We start from the raw sequence: 11,298 nt of genomic DNA, 5'->3' as shown, positions 1-11,298 counted from the left end.
AGTACAAAATAACAAACAAAAAAATGTAATTTCAATTTCTTGTTCACATGAAGGCTTTGCCCCAGGTCGCATGCCACATTAAAAAATCCCCCAAAATGCATCAGATTTAAAAAAAAAAAAATCCTCTTGCTTTACAAATACTTGCTTTCAATGACACCAAAAATAATATGTAGGATATACCAAGGTATATTGTCGTATTGTTTTTTGTGAAACATGTGTAAGTTTCTAACTGAATCTATTGGAGCTGCAGTTTACAATTACTTCCCCCCCATAAATAATAATTTATGAAATGTCAAAAAGCCCACGACTTCACATAACCCAATGCGACATCTTCAGATGTTTTGTTCTTGAATTACAAAATAATATCTGACAAAGAAAAGCAGGAAATCCTGCTTTAGAATATCATTTTTGTTATTTTTTAAAACAAATTTTGTTGAAAAAAAGGACTATTGCTTAAATCATTTGTTGATTTAATTATTTTTTTTTCCGTCCGACTTGTGGTCAACTAACTGTTTCAGCTTTAAAAATTCAATGTGGAAGAAGAATCGGTGTCACTTTTGCACTTTCTATTTACAGTATTATTTCAAAATGTGTGTGGTTTTTATTTTGAAAGTAATTCACCCGCAGATTTCCGTCAACTTTACTCCCCTAACTTTTCCCAACAGTTCCCTCTCGCGACCACTAGAGGCGCTCGAGCCGCCACGGAACGATCGCTCGTTGCTCGTTGCTCGCGAGGAAGCGGCGGTCGCGGACGCCGAGCATTACGGGAAATGTAGTTTTTACGCTACGTTTTTTAGCAAACGGCTAACCACCACCACCACCAACAACAACTTCTGAACGGCTGCTCCCTCCTGACTCCACTCCCCCCCCGCTACAACTTCATAATGCAAAGCGCGCAGCGTGCAGATGGCGGAGAGCAATGACGGAGGAGTTCGACGAAGATGTGGTGTTTGAGGTCTGTGTCTTTGCCGTTGTTTTCATTTGTAATGAATTAGAACAATGTTATGCTTTGTCATTCCGCCCAACATTAGACAGTCGGCTAGCTTGGCAAGCTAGCATGCTGTCAAGCTAACTAGCATGCTAGCAAGCTGTCAATCTAGCTAGCTAGCTGGCATGCTAGCAAGCTGTCAAGCTAGCTAGCTTGCATGCTAGCTTGCACAGAAGCTCTTGTCAGCGAACAAATCCACATACTTGGCCGGCGTGTCTGCCAAAGGAGCTTTGCTGGTCATGAGAGCGGCTCAGCTCGGCCCTTAGTTGCTCACTGCTGGCTCGGTGGTGTTTGGTAAATGACTGGACCAGTTGCTGGAGGAGGAGGAGGAGGAGGAGGTGGGGTGAGGGTGAGGTGAGGATGAGCACATCCAATGCGTCGCTTCTAGAAACAGACACACGAACACACCATCTGGACGGTGACTGGCAGCATGAGCTGCGACCTGATGTGACAATGCACGTGAGTAGCATTTCAGTGTCTGACATGTCACCGTGGGTTGGTTGTCGACCGACATGAGGCTGATGAGATGCTCCTGTGCCAGCTGATCAGGCTGCAGAGACACAGCTGCTCACGTTTGTTATCCTCACCTCACCTCCTGCAGCTGGGAGGCGAGTGGGTTTAGACATCTTGAGGACACGGTGCGATTGTCCAGAGGGACATTCAAGGGGAATGTCGACTGCCGTTGAGAGGCCCTAAAGACGGGCACAGACATCTATCTGTAGGAGTTGATTTACTGCAATCCTCATGAAGATGAGAGAAAGAAAAGTGAGCTGCACGGAGCAGAGGTAGGAGCTATGGGTGAGGATGGAGGCTCAACTTTTCCCTCCCTTAAAAGGAAAACTGGGGGAAAATCAGGATGAGCCAAGTGGCCACATGTTCTCTCCTCTGCCTCTTCTCCATCCCTCCCTCGCTCCCTCCCTCCCTCATCGTCTCATCCGATCGTTCCCCGTCTGACTCGAGTGTGTCGTCTCTTTCTCTTTCGCAGAACTCTCCTCTTTTCCAGTACCTGCACGACCTAGGGCACACGGACTTCGAGGCATGTCCGGCGGCGACGCGGGAGGAGGAGGAGGAATATGGCGAGCGAGAGGGAGACCGCGACGAGCGGCAGAAAACCTCAGTGAGTGTCCCGCATCACCTGCACAAATGTCACACGTTTCCCCGTCTTTTAAAGATGTTTTTTCCCTAACGTCCATCTCGCAATGTTAAATAAAGTGAGGGAACTTTAAGGAAAATATCCTGGATCCACCCCCCGTGTGTTCTTCCTTGTGTCATGTCCGTTACATGGGATTCATTTGAACATATCAGGTACTTTTAGTCGTTTCTTCGTTCATCAGCGGCATCTTCGGTTGTTTCCAAAAGTCGCTTCTCTTTTAAACCCCGCCCATTATCAAATAATCGGCTGTGATTGGACCGGCAGCCTTTTCTGCAAACGACAATGAAAACATAACCTCCTTAGCGGGAAAATGAAAATAGTAATTCGCTGCAACCCGAGATTGATTAAATAAAGCTTTCAGTCGTAAATCGTTCAATGAAATGAAACTCGTCTAAAATGTCTCGGCCAACAAACTTACCTTGGGTCCGTCTCTGTCCCGTTCTTTATCTAACACCCGTGTGTGTGTGCGTGCGTGCGTGCGTGCGTGCGTGCGTGCGTGCGTGCGTGCGTGCGTGTGTGTGTGTGTGTGTGTGTGTCTGTGTGTGTGTGTGTGTGTGTGTGTTATTGTCACTGTCTGACCTGTGCAGTCAGACAGAAAGTAATTAATTTGACCATCGACTCTCAGTCAATCACACATATTGGCGCACAGTCTCCATCATCGTGCGAACTGTTGGTTTTATTGGTTTTACACGCAGCACTTCAGTCAGACAGTGTTAGACGGACATGTCCAGAAGAGCTCCCTACACACACACACAGGTACTTTGTGTTGCATGTTTTTTTCTTCAAAAAAATTATTTGATCAGAAAAGACAAACGCTCTCGTCTTGCATCTCCCTCCCGCTGTTGTGCAGATTTTTAGAAGCTGTGTGAGTGTGTGTGTTTTATGGAAATGTACACGCGTAAGCCTGTTTCTTAATAGACTCGTGTGCACTTCAACTCTGCGCTCACAGGATTAAATCTGTAAACTTGAATTAAACAGTTGACGATTGTTAGTTTTGAGTCAGACGAGAAACGCGTCCCGGGAAGCTCGGGATCACATGACCCTCATCCTCCCTCATCCTCCTCCTCCCCCTCCCCCTCCCCCTCCCCCCTGCGACGGGAAACGGTGTTGTGTTTTCTTCATTCAGGAACTTTCCGTACGTGTCACGCTTCCTCTCTGGAGCGCTGTTGTTCTAAGGAGTCGAGGGGGGGATGAGGGATTCGGATGAGACAGGAAAAGCTCTCGGGTCGTTGTCGCTCTGTGACCAGTTTCCTGGAGACCAATAGACGAACACCTTGTTCTCGCTGATAGGCCACAGTAAATAGGACATAAGATATTAACAAGATGAAACATGAAATGAAAATAATGGTTTGCTGCAGCCCTGTTGTTTTTATTCTACGTGAGGGCCTCATGCCGAGTGGGCTCATTGTGTCTCGCGTAGTAACAGTCAGTCAGTCAGTCCACTGCTGCCTGTGACACCAGCGGAATACTGATGAGTGGACCAGGGTATTAACTGCAGTGAGAAGACAGACGTGTGTGTGTTTGTGTGAGAGTCTGTACAAGGTTTACATCGTTCTCTCTGTGGTGGCATCTGATGGGATTTGCTGCTTTGACACTGGAGAGAAGGCTGAGCGGAGTTGTGGCCTACTTTGATCACACACACACACACACACACACACACACACACACACACACACACACACACACACACACACACACACACACACACACACACACACACACACACACACACACACACACACACACACACACACACACACATACATGATACATAAGTGTTGTGTGAACGTACCAGACCTGAACCAAGGTCTCCAATCAGTAATCAATACGACTGCGGTTTTTATACTAACAACACTTTTGCTTTACCCCCCTGAAAAGGGGTCAGAGCGTCCAGACTCCCCAGTGTGGATCGATGAACAAACACACACACACACACACACACACACACACACACACACACACACACACACACACACACATACACACACAATGTTGAGATGCAAGATTCTCTGTTTTTGTCACTGATAATAATAGATTGTTATGTTTTAATTAAAGCCTCAACACACAAGCATCTTTCAAAATTCCAATCCCATTATTTAAACAAAGAGCTTCAGTGATGCCACACAACGTTCGTACAATAAGCTGATTAGTTTACAGTAGATCCGGTTCATGTTTGGACTTTACACAGTTTAGGATATTTTTTTTTGGAGGCTCTTGACAGTTGGAAGGGGAAAAAACTTGCAGCATTTTGAAGGAAAAAAAGCCGGAGGTTTTTGTTCTGCAATGAAACGTCTTAAAAATTCAGACAGACTCCTCGGAGGCAAAGAAATAAAACAGAGAAAAAGAACTCTTCCCTCTTTAAGTCCGAACTACCGCATGTTTTGTAAAAGGATAAAACTTTTATTGATGCTGAAAATGTGAAAACACTCTGGTTACGATTCCAAAGTAGAAGTGAAGCGGTGATGTGTTTTTTTGTGCCACAGCGGCGCTTATACAAGACTCAGGAGTGAGTGAGTGAGTGTGTTTCTTTCTTTTTTTTCTCTTTTAAAAAACACACACATTGCTCTTATTGTTGTTGCCTGAAAGAGTTTGTCTCCTGGGAAACTCCTCGTCGAGCGAGCGCTTGCTTGTGTGTGATTACTGGGAAATTCTCTCAAGGAACAAAATGACTTTAACACTTAAAATGTGCATCATTTAGTATTTTTTAATGTTTATGTTTCCCCCCGTGTGATCCGCAGGGAGGACGGTTGTGGAGATTGGTCGACACCATGTGGAGATGGAGCCCGATTCACCAGGCGGCTGCATCTCATGAGCTGGAGCAACAGCTGGTGGGTAGAATTGGAAACAGAAAGAGAATGTTGGCACTTAAACCACTAGTGCTCTGTTTTATATAAAAAAAAACACCTCCTCTTTTCTTTTCTCTTTTTTTGTCCCGCAGGACTGCGTGTTCGGCCAGTACTCTGTGAGGTGCATTCTGGACCAGGACGTGCTGCTGCAGGAGGACGTGGAGCTGATCGAGCTGCTGGACCCGAGCCTCCTCACCCTCGCCTCCTCGCCCTCCGGCTCAGCCGGCCGCACAAGCGCCTTGCCGAGGCCGGGCCTCATCGCCAGCCCCTCGCTATGGTGCGAAACACACACATTAAAAGGGAATGTTGGGGGGGGGGGACCCTAATATATACTATTTTCACTGCTGCTCTCCGAGACTAATGAATCAACATTTACTGTACAATTTAAAAACTGATGTAAATCATTCCTCTCTCCCTCAGGGACTTTGCGGGGCTGGTCGGCCTGGTCGCGGTGCTGATGGGTCTCCGCTCCGTGTCCGAGGGCCTCTGGTCCCTGGCCGCGGCCCCCTGCGGCCTGGCCCTGCTGGGCTGGGCAGCGCTGCGGGGGATCGTGCTGTGGCGACGCGGGCACATGCAGAGGGACGTCCATGCCCGCGCCGCCCAGCTCCAGACGCTGCTCCACAACAGCAAGACCCTGACGGGCCTGTCCCGCAAGGCCTTGCGTCTGGTGCAAGAGACCGAGGTCATCTCCAGAGGGTTCACCCTGTAAGTTGTGCTCGTCCTTATGTCCCACCTACCCCTCACCCAATCATTTAATGATAATATGAATTCATATTCTATCATATCTCCAAAATGTCAATGCTTCGTCCAAACCTGCTCATTTAATTCCCCCTTGGTTGGAGGTGTGTTAATTAACCTTCCTGCTGTTGGTGTTGAACTATTCATGTGACAGTCATGTAAAACACCAGTAGTATTAGTTTTAATATTACATAAAATCACTGTTTATATAGTATTAAACTAAGTGATTTAAAGAATTACTTTATTTTGCAAAATTTGCTTTTTTTTGTTTCCTTGCTAAGAGTCAGATAAGATGATTGATTCTCTCGTGTCTGTACATGAACTATGATTAAGCTACAGCAGCCGGCACCGGGTTAGCTTAGCTTAGCATAAAAACTGGAAACGGGGAAACCACTAGCATGGGTTTTTTTAAAGCTGAAACGAAAAATGTATAAACTATTTTGATAAATGATTAATTGTTTTCCAGCTTCTCAAGTGAGAGGATTTCTTCGTTTTCTTTCTCATATATCTCAGAAAAATTTAGATTTTGGGGTTTTTCGGTTTTTTTACTTTTGAAGGAGTCACTTTTCTAAGATCTGCAAATCTGTTACTGGCACATTTTGGATGTTTTATAGACTAAACAATTGATTAATTGTGGTGGAGTAATCGTCAGATTAAGGGTTAGGAATAATAACTGTAATAATAACTTAGCCTTCAAGCGAGGCAGAGATAATCCCCTGACTAGAACACACAGAACGGAGAGTGAAATCGTTCTTATCATCTGACTCTACCAAGGAAGTGATTAAGCGTATTTCCCAAAATGCCAAAATCCTCCTTTAGTAGCATGTCCGATTAGTCTTCAGCCGGGTAGAGTAACATCCCCGTGTAGCGCTCATCGTCTCTGTGTGTCGTTTCGTCACAAATGTCTTGTTGTGTGTGTGTCTTTCCTTAGCGATGTGGCGTTCAGTGTTGTGTGTGTGTGTGTGTGTGTGTGTGTGTGTGTGTGTGTGTGTGTGTGTGTGTGTGTGTGTGTGTGTGTGTGTGTGTGTGTGTGTGTGTGTGTGTGTGTGTGTGTGTGTGTGTGTGTGTGTGTGTGTGTGTGTGTGTGTGTGTGTGTGTGTGTGTGTGTGTGCGCGCGCGCCTCTCTGGGACGTCTCCACAGTTGTATCACATTTCACTTGTCAAGTTTGCTCGACAGGGTGAGTGCGGCCGGCTCCTTTAGCAGGGCGGGGCCGGGGGCGGTGCCGCGCGGCCAGCAGCTGATCGGACTGAGGAAGTCGCTGTACCGGGCTCTCCGCTCGGCCTTCAGAGCCTCGCGCAGGGCCACCTGTCACATGCTCAAGACATATCCTTTTTACCTGGAGAGAACAGCTGAGATAAATCAGGGAATCTGTAGTCAGGCAGCATAAAGACTTCCCCTTTTAAATATTCAGATAACAGAGTAAGAAGTCGTAATATGCAGCCATCTTTAGACGCACATTGTTTTCACAGAGATGCGATGTGTCCTTAACCCCCCGGCCCAACGTTCCCCCTCAACTCCGAGATCGACAATGTGACCAACTACGTGTCTGCGGTGCCGCTGAAGGAGCTCGGCCTCGGCCTGGGGATCGAGCACCTGGGCGACGAGCAGGCCCAGGAGCTGACGGACGACTACAGCCTGCCTGCCATGAAAGTGAGGCCTGAGGGGGGTCGCACCTGGGGGGGAGAAGACCAGAACGATTGAAACGTCTCGTCCATAATCCACTGAAACCTTTCCTCTTCTGTCCGTCTTTGTGCTTAGTATCTTGAAAAACACTTTTTGTTTCTGTTTTTTTGTTGGTCTGTTCTCCTGCAGATGCTGTTCCAGCTGTGGGTCGGACAAAGCTCTGAATGTTTCCGCCGACTCGCCCTCCTGCTGTCGCCGAGCCGGATAGAGGAACCGGAAGAGGCCGCGTTCAAAGGAGAAACATCCCCTCTTCCTCCTCCGTCGTCGCCGCCGCCGCTGCACCGCTCCATCGGCGCGGTGACCGAGCCCCTGCATCACGCCCTGGCCGGCTGCCTCGGCGAAGTGCAGCGCAGCTACGACTTCCACCGACACTTCGAGACGCAGCCGAGGACGGCGGGCTCCGACCGGACCGGGCGAGCCAGGGAGAAGTGCCGGGAGCTCAACACCCTGCACACGTCCATCCGGAGCCTGCAGCTGCACCTCAAGGCCCTGCTCAGCGAGTGAGACAAACACACAAACAAACTCAGAAAAAACCCTACTGGCCTCATTCTAAACCTCCAATACGATAAAGTGAAACTTCATTTGCGTCCGTGTCGTCAGGATGATCATCCTGGAGGACGACCTGGAGAAGCTGATGGTGTCCAAGCAGCTGACGGAGCTGACGTGTGACGGCTACCAGGACCTCAGCGACCGGCTGCACCAGCTTCAGCCGCACATGCAGGCGAGCGCCGGCTGCTGGGAGGACACCATCGGCCAGGTGCAGCGCATGCTGCGTCGGGCCAACGCCTGTCCAGGTGAAATCAGTAACATGCTGCCGCTTGTCTTTAGGTCGTCTGCTGTATAGTACGACTGAGTTTTAGGGCCACGTTGAGGAAAAAAATAAAAGTAATAATATTGCACGAAAAAAGTCATAATATTATGAGAATAAAGTTGTGATTAAGCGTAAAGAATTTAATTTTTATTTAATATTATATCACCGAAATAAACATCAATCTAGGAAACAGGCGTTTCTGTTATAGTATGACTGTGAATAGTGAAATTATTACCACATACTTAAACTTCATTAGCAGTTAACAGCTTTTCATCATCCCATGTTTCCCACAATGCAACACAATATATACAGAGCAGGACAGTGACGCCCTCTCTACATTTAGACTGGGGCCTATTTTTGTAGCACAGACTTCCTCCTTTCTTTACCATGACTCTAGTCCACAGCTCCTCTGGAACGTCCCAGAGAGCACGTCCACTCCACTAACGTGCTGTTGTAATGTGAGTTTACACCCCCTCCTCAGGTAACATCGAGGGTCTGCAGCAGTGTGGTACTCCTGTGTCCGAGATCCCCGCTCCTCCTCCGTCCTACCCCTTGATCCTGGACAGAGACCCTGTTCCAGAGGAGCTGGTAAGTGTTGCACTTTCTGTTACTCCTCCCTACATCCTCCCCTCTTCCCCTTCTCCTCATGACGTCACTCATGTTTCTGTTCCAACCAGGAGTGGGAGGCCTACGTGTCCGACTCCGACTCTGACGGCGAAGGCCGAGGGTCCTGGTGCGACCTGCTGTCGCCGGAGGAGCGGGAGCGTCAGCGGCGGGAGAGGGAGGAGTCACGCCGTGTCCTGTCCGAGCTGAAAGCTGTCCTGGGCTTTCGCGCGTCCGAGGGGGAGAGGATGAAGAGGAAGCAGCTGCTCTTCAATGACCAAGGTTTGGTCTGATCTGATGATGATGATAATGATGATGATGAAAAAATCTGCACATGTGGTCTTTTGGTAATAAAGAAGATGCATCTTGTGAAAAATATAATCAATAAAAAATAGATAGTTGATATTAAATTTAATTTAAGCCATTTAAATGTCTCAAAATGAATGTGCTAATCAACAATTCATGATGGACGCCCCCGATATTTTAAGAATTGCTTGTCTACTTCTTAATTGTCATCTTAAAATGTGTTTCATGAAAAGGGACATTTTAATTATTGGTTTTGAATTGTTTGTTCTGTTTAGTTTTCAGACACAGACAGATAGATAGATAGATATTTAATTCATCCCAAACTGTGAAATTCCATAAATTCAGTTCAAAAACCCAAAAATATTCAATTTAATATCAGAGGAGAGTAAAAAAACATTGAAACATATGAAGATATTCATATTGAAAAAGCTGGAAACTGCAAAATGTTGCTTGAATGATAACTGGAAAAAAGTTTGTCCCATAATTTTCCATCAAATTCTTTCCTGGAATGATCCATTATGCATTTATGGAAACCAGCACAAAAGAATATTCATCTTTAGTTTTCTTTAACATAAAAAGTATCTTTAGTTATTAATGTTTTAAATTCTGTATATGGGAGATTTTTATCTGCTCATCAGTGCATGAGTCGAACCATGGTCATTGAATCTCTTCCAACCTTTTGCAGCTGCTGTGACGCCTTCAGCTCGCGAGGACGGTTTGGATCCCGACGACAAACCGTCAGATGCTCCGACTTCTGTGGGCTCGGTGGAAAGCGGCCATGAAGAGGGAAACCACGCCGCAGGAAGCGAAGGGGAGGAAGAGGAGGAAGGGGAAGAAAACGGGGCGACCCCCAACACCTTCGCAGAGCCGGCCACGAGGGAGTTCAGCTGCGGTTTGGAGGCGGAGGAGGACGGGGAGTCGGGGGGGAGCTCGGTCTGCAACCGGGGAGGAGGCGGAGAGTCGGAGCTGCACCAGTACGACGGCGGCTTCCCGGAGGAGGCTGAGTCCCAGAACGGCCTGGACTGCCTCCTGAAGCCCCGAGTCCCCGCCGTCTCCGTGATGGACAGACTGACGGAGATCCACGGCTCGGAGGCGCTCAGCTTCAGCTCCGCACTCGCCGCTCAGGTGGCGGCGCGCTCGCACTCGCTCGTCAACATGGAGGAGCAGACGTTTGGAGATGCCGACGGGGAGGAGGATGAAGAGGAAGAAGAGGAGGAGAGGGACTAAAATGAAACTCGCACAGACTGTGTTTACGTCTGTGTGTCGTCTGTCGATGGGTCGATGAGATATTTAAAAATTAACACTCCAACACTACTCATCCGTCCATTTTAACTGTACATTTACCCACAATTCCTTTCTGCTCTCGTGCTGTCAAAAACTCAGGTACCGGAAAACGACCCAAAAACTTTACAGTGTTTTGAGGTCGGAAGACCAGAATGTCTGCAGGTTACTCTGTGACGTGTCGTGTCCAAGTGAAAAGAAAAGATCTCTGTGAGTGGAACGGTCTCGTCTGAGTCGATGTTTAATAAATTGTTTGTGCCGGAGGAAGTGAGACGGCTGAGAACAATATTCCGAGACGACGGTGAATGATTCTCCGGAGGTTTGTTCAGACAGAAAGAAGATACAGATGTGATTAGATGTAAATTAATCACACAGACACACACACACACACACACACACTGTTGTTGGACACAATGGGGTATTACAGTAAAGTGGACATACAACTGAACATACATTCACAATCCTATTTGGAATACAACTGTTGTGTCATGGAAACACTAAATTAAAACTCAAACAATCCCATTTTTCTCCGTGTGTGTTTCCAGGGATGACAATCAGTGGGAAACGTTACCGAGCCTCGTGTGTGGCATGAATCTAATGGAACTGTGCTGCTGTGAGATATAAAATCGAAATACCTGTGTGAGTGAGTGTGTTTGTGTGTGTGTGTGTGCGCGCGGTGATATAAGAGGAGGCAGCGTGTGAGCGTCAATCTGTAACTTTTATGTTCCACATGAAGATGCCATAAGAGCGAGTGGCCTGATGTGTTTGCCTCCGCCTCCTCCCCCAAGTCTGTCTTGTCTTCATGTCTGCCTCGTCCTGCACCCTAACCCTCGGGGGGAGAGGAGGAGGAATTTCCAAGGTGAAATAAAATACCATTCTGGAAGTGTT

At 47.4% G+C, this 11,298-nt stretch overlaps 1 protein-coding gene across 4 annotated transcripts; it reads left to right on the top strand.

Annotated features, from left to right (window-relative positions):
- Positions 1 to 748: 748 nt before the first annotated feature.
- On the top strand, positions 749 to 11,298 carry vezt (vezatin, adherens junctions transmembrane protein). Of its 4 annotated transcripts, none has more exons than XM_035604843.2 (12): positions 749 to 955; positions 1,974 to 2,105; positions 4,880 to 4,969; positions 5,080 to 5,264; positions 5,408 to 5,692; positions 6,891 to 7,049; positions 7,229 to 7,376; positions 7,539 to 7,909; positions 8,010 to 8,203; positions 8,702 to 8,808; positions 8,898 to 9,105; positions 9,815 to 11,298. In XM_035604843.2, the coding sequence occupies exons 1-12, from the start codon at positions 920 to 922 to the stop codon at positions 10,354 to 10,356; spliced, it is 2,457 nt and encodes an 818-aa protein (XP_035460736.2). In that variant the 5' UTR covers positions 749 to 919; the 3' UTR covers positions 10,357 to 11,298. The 4 variants fall into 4 exon arrangements, with proteins under 4 accessions (XP_035460736.2, XP_035460744.2, XP_035460721.2 ...); XM_035604851.2 differs by having other exon boundaries at positions 750 to 955; positions 6,903 to 7,049; XM_035604828.2 differs by lacking the exon at positions 749 to 955 and adding an exon at positions 1,347 to 1,447.

Source organism: Scophthalmus maximus, chromosome 12, assembly GCF_022379125.1.
Source record: "Scophthalmus maximus strain ysfricsl-2021 chromosome 12, ASM2237912v1, whole genome shotgun sequence".
Lineage (NCBI taxonomy): Eukaryota > Metazoa > Chordata > Actinopteri > Pleuronectiformes > Scophthalmidae > Scophthalmus > Scophthalmus maximus.
This window is presented reverse-complemented; position numbering and strand designations above follow the sequence as displayed.